The sequence below is a fragment of the Aotus nancymaae genome, unplaced genomic scaffold (assembly GCF_030222135.1).
Source record: "Aotus nancymaae isolate 86718 unplaced genomic scaffold, 86718_ANA_hifiasm-v0.15.2.pri h1tg000210l, whole genome shotgun sequence".
Lineage (NCBI taxonomy): Eukaryota > Metazoa > Chordata > Mammalia > Primates > Aotidae > Aotus > Aotus nancymaae.
In genome coordinates this window covers 492,091-506,895 of record NW_026988625.1, presented here as the reverse complement: position 1 = coordinate 506,895, position 14,805 = coordinate 492,091, and the positions used below count along the sequence as shown (strand labels likewise).

Genomic DNA, 14,805 nt, shown 5'->3' with positions numbered 1-14,805 from the left:
GGTGAGGCCAAGGGCCTTGGAGAGAGGCGGGGCTGCAGGCCGACTGCAGCATCTGGGAGGCAAGCAACATGACTTCTGGCGAAGCCTGGGTGGCCTCTTGTGTGGCTTGGGAGGCGCAACCACAGAGTCGAGGCTGCATACCAAAGGCCGCTAGCAATTTGATTTGGGCCCTGCCATGTTTCAAAAGGAACCACCATTTAGTTTTGGGGGATTTCAGCATCCCCATGGGCCCGGTTTTGTCAGCTTTCGAGACAGGCCCCTCTCAGGGAGGCCTCTGCATGCTGAAGTGTAAAGACACTTGCTCTTTATTTTTTGGTCCCTTTCTGTCCCTGAGGGTGTGTGATGGACTTCATGTGGTACAGAGACAGTAGCCTAGGCTGTGAAACTAAATGCAAATCCCAGTTTCTCTGTTTGTTGCCTCATTGCCTCTACCTCCATTTTCTCATCAGTGCAAATGGGGCAGGAGCCTCTGTCCCTTCTCAGGCAGTTTGAGTCCTCAGTGAGGTGACACATGTACCTGCATGCAATGGGCAGTGTGGGCTCATGTGCCATGTACTGTGCCCCAGGGGCTGTAGCCCTGTGTGGGGTCAGTGCTGAGGCCTTTTGCATGCCTCATTGAGCCCCACCCTGCCCCAGAGCCCTGGTTCGAGTGTCCCAGTTATCTGATGCGTGCATGCCTGTTCTTGCCCACAGGTGGTACGCGTGGGCAGGGCGAGGGGACATGGGGCCCGACATGGAGCTGCCCAGCCACTCGAAGCAGCTCCTGCTGCAGCTGAACCAGCAAAGGACCAAGGGCTTCCTGTGTGATGTCATCATCATGGTGGAGAACTCCATCTTCCGGGCTCACAAGAATGTCCTGGCCGCCAGCAGCATCTACTTCAAGTCCCTGGTCCTGCACGACAACCTCATCAACCTGGACACAGACATGGTCAGCTCCACGGTGTTCCAGCAGATCCTGGACTTCATCTACACAGGCAAGCTGCTGCCCAGTGACCAGCCAGCTGAGCCCAACTTCAGCACCCTTCTCACTGCCGCCAGCTACCTCCAGCTGCCCGAGTTGGCAGCCCTCTGCCGTCGCAAACTCAAGAGAGCCGGCAAGCCCTTTGGCTCTGGGAGGGCAGGGGCCGCCGGCATGGGGCGGCCCCCCCGCAGCCAGCGGCTGTCCACGGCCTCTGTCATCCAGGCTCGTTATCAGGGGCTTGTGGATGGGCACAAGGGGGCCCACGCCCCCCAGGAACTCTCCCAAGCCAAAGGCTCAGACGATGAGCTCTTTCTTGGTGGCTCTAACCAGGAAGGTGTGCAAGGTTTGGGCCGGGCCATCTGCCCAGCTGGTGGGGAGACGGGCCTCGGGGGCTGCAGTAGCAGCACCAGTGGGAGCAGTGGGGGCTGTGAGCAGGAGCTGGGCTTGGACTTGTCCAAGAAAAGCCCACCCCTGCCCCCTGCCACCCCCGGTCCCCACCTCACTCCCGATGACCCAGCCCAGCTGAGCGACAGCCAACACGGCTCGCCCCCTTCGGCCTCTGCCCCTCCTGTTGCCAACAGTGCCTCTTACTCTGAGCTGGGGGGCACCCCCGATGAGCCCATGGATCTGGAGGGGGCTGAGGACAACCACCTGAGCCTGCTGGAGGTGCCTGGCGGGCAGCCTCGGAAGAGCCTCCGACACTCCACTCGGAAGAAGGAGTGGGGCAAGAAGGAACCCGTGGCCGGCTCCCCTTTTGAGCGGAGAGAAGTGGGGCCCAAGGGTCCCTGCCCGGGAGAGGAGGGTGAGGGGGTTGGAGACAGGGTTCCCAATGGCATCCTGGCTGGTGGGGCTGGCCCTAGTGGGCCCTATGGAGAGCCCCCCTACCCCTGCAAGGAGGAGGAGGAGAATGGCAAGGACGCAAGTGAAGATAGCGCGCAGAGTGGGAGTGAGGGGGGCAGTGGCCACGCCAGCGCCCACTACGTGTACCGGCAGGAAGGCTATGAGACGGTGTCCTATGGGGACAACCTATACGTGTGCATCCCCTGCGCCAAGGGCTTCCCCAGCTCTGAGCAGCTCAACGCGCACGTGGAGACGCACACGGAGGAAGAGCTGTTCATCAAGGAAGAGGGGGCCTATGAGACAGGCAGTGGGGGCGCTGAGGAGGAGGCCGAGGACCTGTCGGCGCCCAGCGCGGCTTACGCGGCTGAGCCCCGGCCCTTCAAGTGTTCGGTCTGCGAGAAAACCTACAAGGACCCGGCCACTCTGCGGCAGCACGAGAAGACGCACTGGCTCACGCGGCCTTTCCCCTGCAACATCTGTGGCAAGATGTTCACGCAGCGCGGCACCATGACGCGTCACATGCGGAGCCACCTGGGCCTGAAGCCTTTCGCCTGCGATGAGTGTGGCATGCGTTTCACCCGCCAGTACCGCCTCACCGAGCACATGCGTGTGCACTCAGGTGAGAAGCCCTATGAGTGCCAGCTGTGCGGGGGCAAGTTCACCCAGCAGCGCAACCTCATCAGCCACCTGCGAATGCACACTTCCCCCTCCTAGAAGCCAAAGACCCGCGGGCGCCCTCTGCCACCTTGCTCCCCGGGAACCCATGGAAGGAGAAGCGAGGTGGTGCAGCGGCAGGGGCAAGACCCTGGGTCCAGTGGAGGCTCCAGGTGGCCCCTATGGCCCCCCTTGCCCACACCCAGAGCTTTAATCGACAGTCTGTACCAAGCAGAGCCGACAGGAGGGAAGCCAAGGGTCCCAGCCCGTCTACCTCCCCATCTCACCCAGGTCCCCAGCTCCCCGCGGGGACCACCGCAGGGCCTGTGGGCTGGGTCACGTGGGTCTCGCTGGAACCCGGTCCCTTTGCTGCAGGCGGCTTGGAGAAAGGGGGCAGTGGGGGCCTTCATGCTGGCGATGGCCAGGGTGTTGTCGGGAGCAGGCCCCACCCCGCTAGCTGCGTCTGTGTGTGTGCACGTGTGCTTGTGTCTGTGCTGGCGCGTGCGGCCCTGGTTCTGCAGGGAACAGGTGCTGGGGGTGCAGATCCCTCCCTCCTTGAGCCAGGGTGGCACTGCTCACTGGCGCTGGGACAGTCAGGGTGACCCCACCACCTACCTCTCTACAACTAAAGAGCCCTCTGGGCCTGTGTTGCTGTTATTCCTACTGATCTGTTCCTCTATTTTTCTTTTTTCTTTTTGTTTTTTTAAACCAAAACAAACAATAGCTTATTTTCTTCCCAGCCCCTCTGGGGCTGAGCCTGGGTCTGAAGACTGAATGTAACTGGGGCCGCTGGCCCTCCTGCGCGTCCCTGGCTCTGACGCTATAGGGGTGTCGGCGTGCCACCGCTCCAGGCCTCAGAAGCCCTTCTTGCCCAAAGGCTTCCCTGGTCCCTGAGCCCTGCCTCGGCTGCCTCAGGAGAGAGTGCTTTTCCTGTAGTTTCCAAGGATTATTCTTTGTTTAGAGGTACTTGTTTTTTATTAAGAGAAAAACCAGTGTAACGTTTATGTGACTGAACTGGAAGGTCTGGGGTTCCGGGGGGTGGGGGGAGGCTGGACTTGATCCCGGGGCCGTTGGTACTCTCGTTTTCATTTGTATGTGCGCGTGTGCCTGTGTGTCTGTGTGTGGTGTGTGCCGTACGCGTGGGCAGACATTTCGCTTTCCCTCCTTCCTCACTGAACAAGGTGGAGACTTGTGACTTTTTGCTACCTCTTGAATTCATGACAACAATATGTTGGTGACTGGCATGGAAGCCCTTGGCATCCCTGCCTTCTCCTCTTAACACCCAGGAAGTCATGTGCAGGAGTCACAGGGCTCTGAGTGGCCCAGTACCTGCAGCTTACCTGTGTTTTCCTTTTGGGCCTTGGGGCCCCCAAGGGGACCCTGGCACCCCGGGCACACGAACCTGTTTCTGGTGTGGGTGAGGTGTGAGGCCCCAGCGTGGAGCCAGGCACTGGGTGCTGACGGGGGAACCATGAGGAGGGTGGCATGTCTTTGCAGCTCCCGGCCAGGCTGAGGCGGAGGTGAGCCCTCCTCGTCCTGCCACCCCCACCCTCCATTCCTGCAAGAGTTGAGCTTGTAAGAGCTGACCACAAGACCCCCCAGAGAACAGGGATTGTACTTCTCTGAGCAGACACCATCTAGGGTTCCTCAACCAGCCTCAGACATTTCCATGAGCCCCGAAGTGGTCTCTCAAGGCCACAGCACAGTCCCACTGTCTTCGGGCAACTGGAGCAGTGGGGCTGGGCCTGCAGGCTTCATCTCGTTTCACAACTTCCCCTTTTTTTTTGTCTCTCTCTTTTAAGTTTAGACCAAAAAAATTCCAGAGTCATCCCCTACCCGCACCCCTCCAGAGACCCTCCAACTGAAAACAGCCTGAGTTCAGGGACCCGAGTGGTGAGCAGTGTTTTGGGGTGAGGGAGCTCGGGCGGATGAGGCTCCTGGCTGAGCCCTCCTTTTGGTGATCCCAGCCTGAGAAGGCCCCTCTTCCCTCCTGGTGGGAAGCAGAGAAGTGGACCCAGGGTCTCAGATTCCAGCAAGTCAGGCTGGGGACCTTGTGTGGAGGAGACCCCTGGACTCCACCCCTCCTCAGTTGAGGGGGCTCCCCTTGTTGTCCTGACCCCACCCCACCCTGTCAGCACTTAAGCCACACGACACAAAGTCTGTACCGCACGGGAACTGCACGCGCCCGGCCGTGTGCGTGGCCTCCGGGGCTGTGGGCAGCTGCATCTGTGAGGTGACTCATGAAAGTAGGTGATTCCTTTGCAGAACTTCAGGGACTGGGAGCAGAGGCCCCTCACTCAACTACGTTTGTGCGACATAGTATTGTACCCACCTTAGTATTGTATGGAGCCTTTTCTGTATTTTAATGAGAAAGCAGAACACTAGTTTCCTATTTAAGACTTTAAGGGTTTGTGGGGCGGGGCGGGATTAACACAACATTTGGCTTTGTTTTCTTTTTCCTTTGATTTCCACGTTGGGTGTGTGGGAGTGTGTGTGTGTGTGTGATGTTAAGAGCCTCACAAAGAAACTGGGTTATTGGAGGCCAAGGTGGCTTACAGTTCTCTGCGTTTGTCACTTAATTCCTAAATGTTTCGGAGAAACAGGAAACAGAAAATAGCAGATACCATGTAGGAAAGAGAGGATAAACAAAGAAAAAAGAAAAAAAGATAAGCTCATACCCAAATTCACAAAGCCTATTTTTTAAACCAAAGCACATTTTGAATGAGTATGGAACCTCCATGGGCTCAGACAAAAGTTACTAATATATTTATCTCATTGTTTACATAAGCTCTTACAGTTTCAGACCTCAGCAGCTGTAAGGCCAGTCCAGGGAAGCCTCGCCTGCTGCTGGAAGCCCTTCTGAGTTGGCCCTGGAGTGGTTCACGGGCAGAGCAGGGCAGCCTTGGGGCTGGGGAAGGGACTGGAAACCTCCCTGGATTCACCTTAGCCCTCCTCCCCATTCCCAGGGCCCCTCCAAGCCCAGCTGGCACCAAAGAGCTTGGGCCAGTGCTGACCAGCCCCCAAGGCCCTCTGGCCCGGACCATGCTGGTCCTGACCAGCTGGCCTATGTGGGGGTGGCTGTCAGTTCTGGCCACAGGACCCGAGTCTGGGCTTGAGTCCCCCTGCTGCTCTGCCCGCAACCGTCGGGGATGGGTTGATGTGAGGGTCCCACTCAAGCCAAAAAGCCGGGACCTTTGCACAGCCCAGTCGACTCTGGTGGGTCCCCATTCATGGTGACCCCCTAACCCCACCCCAAGCAGCGGAAAGGGCTGACTGGGCCTGGTCCTTACCAACATAGACGGTGCAAACACTCTTAACAGTGTTGTTTTTGTATCAATGTTTGTGCAGTGATGAATGTATTTATTTCTCAGACTTGGGGCAAGTGAGCAGGTGGCAGGTTAGGCTCCGCCACTGCACACTCCCACCGGACCGAGCCCCAGCAAGGGCTCCTCCAGGATTGCAAAAAAAGGAAGAGAAAAGATGAACCTTTAAGCAAATAAGAATCTCAGAGACTCGCAGCATAGCCATACACCTCAGCCTGTGAAATGAACAATCCGGACCCTCCCCGACCTTCCCCACCTCACGCAGCCGTATGTGTTTCCTGTTCGTCACCACTCAGGGGTGCCGGGCCGCCCACCCACTCCCCCAACCCGTCAGTATTCACTGGACCTCAGGTGCCATGCAGGAGTGCGATCTGGGCTGGGCCACCGGGCAGGCCAATCCCCTGCCCTCCCTCCCAGCCATCCTGAGTTGGGGTGAGGCTTGGGCAGCCGGAGGGCAGGGCTCAGGGAGCAGGAGGCTGCATCCGTCCACCCCCAGGCGTGGGGGACAAAAGCCAAAGGCGCCAGGCCTTAGAGCAGACAAGGGCTCTCAGCCCTGCCATGCCCCCTGAAGGGACCAAGGTCCTCCTGTTTCCCAGAACCCCATTGGGGCAAATGTTACTGAACCTGTGAATCAGATGCCAGGGGTGAGGGGCTGGGCCGGGGAAGGACCTAACTTGACCCTGTCTGACATTCCACGCTGGGGTGGGCAGAGCTGTGGGAACTGAGGCTGCCCAGGACCCCCTTCCTAGGATTCTCCAGCTTCGGTCACCCCACTTTAACTTTCTACCAGGACCCCTCCCCCTACCTCACCTTGCTATTTATTGCTGTAATTTATTGACCTCAAAAATGCTGCATAACAGACCTCACTGGGGCAGGGAGGATCCCCAGGGCTCCCCCCCTCCACTTGGCGGGCCCTGTGGGGCCAGGTGCTGAGGGGAGCCTCTCTACCCCACCCATCACTAGTTTCCCTCTGCCCCCACCCCGGGGGCCCCAGGTTGGGCACTGGCTCATTTCTTGCAAATACCTCGAATAGGGAGGGGGGAGGGATGGGGTTGTAAGTGTTTTGTTTAATTGGAACTGGAAGAGGGATCACGTTCTATTTTATGCCCTTCCCAGAAAGGGGGAGGGACACCAGGATCGCACTCCTGTACTGGCCACCGCCGCTGTCACTCGTCACATTGAGTTCCCAACCCTTGAGAGTTTGTATAAATTCAGGTCAGCGCTGCAGTTATGTAGCCGCCCAGTGTCATAGAAAAGCAATTCACCAACGACTGATTTCTCCATTCAGAAGTGTGCAGTCTTAATGTACAGCGATGAGAAACTGTTATTTTATGATCTTTTCATTAAAAGCTTGATTGAAAATTATCTGGTGTGGGACCTCCATAATCTGCTTTGGCTGTTCTCTCTAGCAAAGTGACATGGCTTCCAAATCTTAGGAGGGTGGAGTCTGGGATGGGCATCTGCCTGCCACCATTCAGCAGCGCTTAGTGGTGCTTGGTGAGTCCTTGGGGGTGTACACTGGGCCAGGGAAGTAGCACTTTGGTGTCAGTATCCTCTTGGGCAGTGTTGGCCTGAGTTAGCTGAGGCTACCTGGGAAGCAGCAATGCGTGCAGTTAGGTGCATGGACCTGGGGACTGGGAGGAGGAGGAGGACTGTCCAGTGCCCAGGACCCCTCATTGGAGTGGCAGAGTTGAGGCTGAGGAAGGGCTGGGGCAAGGTGAGGGCTACTCCCTTCTGCCCACTGCTGCTTGGCCTGAGGGGAGGAGAGGGGGGAAGGAAAAGGGGTAACATTAATCCCCAAGGTGAGGGACCACCTGAGATGGGATCCTAGTATGAAGACCCAGGAAGAGGAGCAAGGATGGAGGGCGATGGCTACGCTGGACCTCCAGTTTGGACTGCGGGCATCTGTGGTGGCTCCTGGCAGCAGGACATGAGCCCAGTGACCCCAGGCGCCCAGAAGAGCTTGAGCACAGCTCCTTGGGGTCTTGGTGAGTTCTGCTCACTTGCTTTAAAATTATCTTTTGGCTTTATCAAAGTAATTCCTGAATATAGTTCAAATAATTAAATGGTTCTTAAAAGGGCTTAAAAAATAGTGTCTCCCCAACTCCATCCCATGCTATACAGTCAATCACTTTTAATTATTTTAGCACTTTCTTTTGTATTTATCTCTCCGTGTCTAAATAGTATTCTTATACTGCTGTCTTATTCCTTTTTGGAGTCTTTAGGCTTATTATCAATAAGGATTATTTAGTTCATTTATATTCTCTTCTCCCTAATTTATATCCCCCAAATAGTTATCAAATGTGTAGTTTGATCTTCAGGTTGGCAGACTTTCTATTAAGTAGTCAGATTGTAAAAATATATAAATATGCCGGGTGCGGTGGCTCACGCTTGTAATCCCAGCATTTTGGGAGGCCGAGGTGGGTGGATCACGAGGTCAAGAGATCGAGACCATCCTGGTCAACATGGTGAAACCCCGTCTCTACTAAAAATACAAAAAATTAGCTGGGCATGGTGGCGCGTGCCTGTAATCCCAGCTACTCAGGAGACAGGCAGGAGAATTGCCTGAACCCAGGAGGCGGAGGTTGCGGTGAGCCGAGATCGCACCATTGCACTCCAGCCTGGGTAACAAGAGCAAAACTCTGTCTCAAAAAGAAAAAAAAGAAGAAGAAGAAAAAAAAAAAAAATATATATATATATAAATACATTTACTCCAGCTTTCATCCAGGCTGGAGTGCAGTGGATCACAGCTCACTGTAACCTCAAACTCCTGGGCTCAAGTGATCCTCCCACCTCAGCCTCCCATGTAGCTGAGACTGCAGGTGTGAGCCACCACAGCCAGCTAAAAAAATTAGCTTGTTTCTTGTTTTCATAGAGACAGGGTCTTGTTATCTTGTCAGGCTAGTGTTGAACTCCTGGCTTTGAGTGATTCTCTTAACTCGGCCTCCCAACATGCTGGGATTACAGGTATGAGCCACTACATCTGGCTGCCAGATAGTAAATATTTCAGGCTCTGCAGGTCATACCATCTCTGTTGTGACTACTCAGCCTTCTGTCATAGTGCAAAAGTAGCCATCAATGGGGCTGGGTGCAGTGGCTCATGCGTGGTCTTGAACTCTGGTCAGGAGTTCAAGACCAGACTGGCCAACACGGTGAAACCTCGTCTACTAGAAGTACAGAAATTAGGGAGGCTGAGATGGACAGATCACCTGAGGTCAGGAGTTTGAGATCAGCTTGGCCAACATGGTTGAAACCTGTCTTTACTACAAATAGAAAAATTAGCTGGGTGTGGTGGCACATGCCTGTAATTCCAGCTACTCGGGAGGCTGAGGCAGGAAAATCGCTTGAACCAGGGAGGCGGAGGTTGCAGTGAGCCGAGATCATGCCACTGCACTCCAGACTGGCAACAGAGTGAGACAAAACAAAACACAAATTTAGCTGGGTGTGGTGGCAGGTGCCTGTAATCCCAGCTACTCGGGAGGCTGAGACAGAGGAATTGCTTGAACCCAGAAGGTGGAGGTGGCAGTGAGCTGAGATCGCGCCATCACACTCCAGGCTGGGTGACGAGAGTGAAAGAAACTCCTCAAAAAAAGGAGGAGGAAAAAAAAGTACAAAAATTGCTGGGCGTAGTGGCTCACACATGTAATCCCAGCACTTTGGGAAGCTGAGGCATGTGGATCATGAGGTCAAGAGATCGAGATCATCCTGGCCAACATGATGAAACCTCATCTCTACTAAAAATACAAAAATTAGCCAGGTGTTGTGATGGGCATCTGTAATCCCAGCTACTTGGGAGGTTGAAGCAGGAGAATCACTTGAACCCGGGAGGCAGAGGCTGTGGTGAGCCAAGATCATGCCACTGCACTCCAGCCTGGGCAACGAGCAAAACTCTCTCTATATATATTAAAAAAAAAGAAAAAAAAAAGTAGCCATCAATGATACTTAAGCAATAGGCATGGATATATTCCAGTAAAACTTCATTTACGGCCAGCCATGGTGGCTCAGGCCTGCAATCCCAGCACTTTGAGAGGCCAAGGTGAGTGGATCACCTGAGGTCAGAAGTTTGAGACCAGCCTGGGCAAGATGGTGAAACCTCATCTCTATTAAAAAAAAATACAAAAATTTAGCTGGATGTGGTGGTGCACACCTATAGTCCCAGCTACTTGGGAGGCTGAGGTGGGAAAATCACCTGAGCCTGGGAAGTTGAGGCTGTAGTGAGCTGTGATTGTGGCACAGCACTCCAGCTTGGGCAACAGAGGAAACTCTGTCTCAAAGAAAACGAAACAAAACAAAGAAACTTCATTTATAAAAACAGGTACAGGATGTGATTTGCTAATCTGTACCTATTGTGCTAACTATGTAAATTTGTTTACTTACTGCTAAGCTGGGTAAGGTAATGGGTCTTCATTTCGTTTCTTGTACAATTACTTTTCTCTTCCTTCCTTCCTTCCTTCCTTCTTCATTTTGTTTCTTGTACAATTACTTTTCTCTTCCTTCCTTCCTTCCTTCCTTTCTTCCTTCCTTCCTTTCCTCCCTCCCTCCCTCTTTCTTTCTCTCCTCTCTTTCTTTTTTTTTTTAAAGATGGGGTTTCACCATGTTGGTCAGGCGGGTCTTGAACTCCTGACCTCAGGTGATCCACCCGCCTTGGCCTCCAAAGTGCTTGGATTACAGGTGTGAGCCACCACGCCCGGCCTCTTCTCTCTTTCTTGAGACAGAGTCTCGCTTTGTTGCCCAGGCTGGAGTGCAATGTGCTATCTCTGCTCACTGGAACCTCCGCCTCGCGGGTTCAAGCAATTCTCCTGCCTCAGCCTCCCAAGTAGCTGGGATTATAGGCATGTGCTACCACACCTGGCTAATTTTTTGTATTTTTAGTAGAGACAGGGTTTCACCATGTTGGCCAGCCTGGTCTCGAACTCCTAACCTCAGGTGATCCACCGCCTCAGCCTCCCAAAGTGTTGGGATTACAGGCATGAGCCACTGCACCCAGGCTTTTGTACAATTTCTTTTTCTTTTTCTTTTTTGAGACAGGATCTCACTCTGTCACCCAGACCAGAGTGTAGTGGTGTGATCACAACTCACTGTAGCTTTGACCTCCGGTGCTCAAGTGATCCTTCTCTCCTAGCTTTGCAAGTAGCTGGGACTACAGGTATACACCATCACACCTGGCTAATTTTTTAAATTTTTGTAGAGATGGGGTTTCATTGTATTGTCCAGGCTGACCTTGAACTCCAGGGCTCAAGTGATCCAACCATCTTGGCCTCCCAAAGTTTTGAAGTTACCAGCATGAGCCACCAGCCAATTTCTTTTATATCTTTTTCCTTTTCCCTTTTTTTTTTTTTTTTTTTTTTTTAACAGAGTTTTGTTCTTTTACCTAGGCTGGAGTGCAGTGGTGCCATCTTGGCTCACTGAAATCTCCACTTGCCAGGTTCAGGCGATTCTCATACCTCAGCCTCCTGAGTAACTGGGACTACAGGTACACGCCACCATACACAGCTAATTTTGTTGTTGTATTTTTAGTAGAGATGGTGTTTCACCATGTTGCCCAGACTGGTCCTGAACTCCTGGCCTCGAGTGATATGCCCACCTTGGCCTCCTAAAGTGCTGGGATTACAGGTGTGAGCTACTTTGCCTGGCCTCTTGTTTTTCTTAAAGTTAATAATTACTTGATTTTTTAAATTGTTTTTATTATTATTATTTAAGACGGGGTTTCACCATGTTGGTTGGTCAGGCTGGTCTTGAACTCCCGACCTCAGGTGATCTGCCCACCTTGGCCTCCAAAGTGCTTGGATTACAGGCGTGAGCCACCACGCCTGGCCAATTATTTGATTTTTTTTGATTGCCCAATTAGAGTCTGCATCCTCCTTTCCTCTTTAACTCTGTGAAACAGCTCCAGTACATTTTTCTACACAATGGGACGCTATCTGTTCTGTTACTTCATGCTGCCCCCCCACCCCTCCCAACCACTGCAGGAGACATCCTGGAGTCTGCACAAACGTGGGCTGGGGTTCTTCCTGCCTTTGTCCTTCATTAGCAGCCCTGTCTGTGGAGCTCATGTATCGTCTTTCTTGAATTGCATGCTTGTTTTGGTGGCATAGTTCCTCTGGTGCCATCCTGAGAAAGAGCACATGGGAAGTAGGATTGGTTTTTTTTTTTCTTTTTTCTCTTTTTGCCCTGGAAAATTAAAGCAATTAATTCAATAATTTTTTTTTTTTTTTTTTTGAGACAGAGTTTCACTCTTGTTGCCCAAGCTGGAGTACAATGGCTTGATCTCAGCTCACTGCAACCTCCACCTCCCGGGTTCAAGTGATTCTCCTGCCTCAGCCTCCCGAGTAGCCGGGATTACAGGCATGCACCACCATGCCCGGCTAATTTTTTGTATTTTTACTAGAGGCGAGGTTTCTCCATGTTGGTCAGGCTGGTCTCAAACTCCTGATCTCAGGTGATCTGCCTGCCTTGGCCTCCCAAAGTACTGGGATTACAGGCGTGAGCCACCATGCCCAGCAAGGAAGTAGGATATATATATTTTTTTTTTGGGAAGAAAATCACTTTATTCTAATTAACTCTCAAAGAATAAAATCATAACAGCTAGTTTAAGGAGGCCACACAAACATTTGACCAGCTCCAAATTCTACAGAGTAGGAACACCCCCTTCCATTTCAATTCTGAAGCAAGGAAACTAGGAATGACAGGAGAGGTTTAACTGGTGGCTACACTTTATACCTTCACTATTAATTACATTTTATCTTAAATTAACTTGGTTATGAGAGCTGGTTTTCCATTTCTCCAGGTTGAACTTCTTGATTAGGCCAATCTGTTTGCAAGTCGGCACTGTTTCAGCGCCTCACTGAAACCCTCACAGAGCTTGATGTCACCCTGGTTCTGGGCACACTCCAAAAACTGATCTCACAGAAGCAAGGCTGCTGCTGCTCTGCCAGCTGGGTTCCCTGAGGCTCTTGGTAAGTGATGTCAGGCCTTGCAGGCTCAGGATTACTTCCTCCACTGAAGCCCCTAGTAATGGCGTGGCCCAGTGTGTGCCCCGCAGCAGAGCCCACAGCCATGCCAGCTGCAGTGGTTGCCATCTGGGTCTGCAGACCTGGCTGCCGGGGCACAGCAGCAGGAGAGCCAACTGCAGAGGTGGGTGCCGCTGCTGGTGGCTGAGCGGCTGGTGTTGGCCTGGGCGCAGTTCTCATCTGAGGGGCCCGGCTGGCAAGAGGAGCCATGCAGGAGGTGTGGCTTCAGCTTCCACGCGGCATCCTAGCTATGGGGCGGCTTGGTCTTTAGACGTGCAACAACCGGAAGTAGGATTTTTAAGACTTTGAAGTTTGAAAATGCTTGTAGACTGTACAAAATTGATAATTTGGCTGGGTATAGAATTGTAGTTTGGATATCCTTTTCCCACTGAATTTTTAAGGTGTTGCTCCCATGGCAACACCTTAAGGTGTTCTAAGGTAGAACTTCTAATGTGATGAGAAATCTAATTCCTTTTGCATGTGCCCCGATTTCCTCCCTGGAAGTATTGAGGAACCTTTATTTTACATGGTTTGCCCATTCACTGGGCTAGGCACTTGATTGGTAGATTTCACTCCAGAGACTCATTCCCCTCAGTAAAGGCCTACTGATTTTTAAAGTAGCTTAGTTGTGAACAGTAGCTCACACCTGAAATCCCAGCACATTGGGAGGCTAAGGGAGGTCGATTGCTTGAGCCCAGGAGTTTGGGACCAGCCTGGGCAACATGGCAAACCCTGTCTCTACCCCAAAACATACAAAACATATTAGCTGGGCTTGGTGGTGCATTCTTGTAGTACCAGCTGGTCAGGAGGCTGAGGTGGGGGGGTTACTTGAGCCTGGGAGGTGGAGGTTGCTGTGGGCCAAGAAAGAGTTAGACTCTGTCTCAAAAAATAATAATGCTGGGCATGGTGGCTCACGCCTGTAATCCCAGCACTTTGGGAGGCCGAGGTGGCCAGATTGCCTGAGGTCAGGAGTTTGAGACCAGCCTGACCAACATAGAGAAACCCTGTCTCTACTAAAAGTACAAAATTAGATGGGCGTGGTGGCCCATGCCTGACAATCCCAGCTACTCAGGAGGCTGAGGCAGGAGAATCGCTTGAACACGGGAGGTGGAGGTTGCACTGAGCCAAGATTGCGCCATTGCATTCCAGCCTAGGCAACAAGAGCAAAACTCTATCTCAAAAAAAAAAAAAAAAAAAAAAAAGCCTGGTGCAGTGGCTTATGCTTGTAATCCCAGCACTTTGGGAGGCTGAAGTGGGCAGATCACGAAGTCAGGAGATAGAGACCATCCTGGCTAACACGTTGAAACCCCATCTCTACTAAAAATATAAAACATTAGCCAGGCATGGTAGCATGTTCCTGTAGTCCCAGCTACTCAGGAGGCTGAGGCAGAAGAATTGCTTGAATCTAGGAGGTGAGGTTGCAGTGAGCCGAGATCATGCTACTGTACTCCAGCCTGGGCAACAGAGTGAGACTCTGTCTCAATAATAATAATCATAATCATAATAAAGTAACTCGGCTATCACTTTTAATTCCTAAGAATCCTCTTGTCTGTTTCTTGATTTTCATTTCATTCTCTTTTGTAATAGATGTAATCTATTTCTAAGGAATACTGATTTTTGACATCTTGATTCTTATATATAGTAGCTCCTTTTTAGATCCCCCTTTTCAGTTTGATTACACATATATTTGAGACAGAGTCTTACTCTATCACCCAGGCTGGAGTGCAGTGGCACGATCTCAGCTCATTGCAACCTCCGCCTCTGAAGTTCATAAAATATATGATTACACATATATTTTAGATCCCCCTTTTCAGTTTGATTACACATATATATTTGAGACAGAGGCTCACTCTATCACCCAGGCTGGAGTGCAGTGGGACGATCTCAGCTCATTGCAACCTCTGCCTCTGAAGTTCAAGCGATTCTCCTGCCTCAGCCTCCTGAGTCGCTGGGATTACAGGTGCTTGCCACCATACCCAGGGAAGTTTTTGTGTTTTTAATAGAGACGGGGTTTCAC

General features: G+C 52.2%; 1 protein-coding gene and 1 pseudogene across 2 annotated transcripts in view; one reads left to right on the top strand and one right to left on the bottom strand.

Annotated features, from left to right (window-relative positions):
- Window positions 1-7,143, top strand: part of HIC2 (HIC ZBTB transcriptional repressor 2) — a 28,304-nt gene extending 21,161 nt beyond the window's left edge. For both annotated transcript variants that reach the window (XM_012466499.1, XM_021666958.2), the window contains exon 3: window positions 694-7,143. In XM_012466499.1, coding sequence (XP_012321922.1) covers window positions 694-2,515 — 1,822 coding nt within the window. In that variant the 3' untranslated portion in view covers window positions 2,516-7,143. The remainder of the gene's footprint in view (window positions 1-693) is intronic.
- Window positions 7,144-12,537: 5,394 nt separating this feature from the next.
- Window positions 12,538-13,031, bottom strand: LOC110567452 (coiled-coil-helix-coiled-coil-helix domain-containing protein 2-like; annotated as a pseudogene).
- Window positions 13,032-14,805: the final 1,774 nt, after the last annotated feature.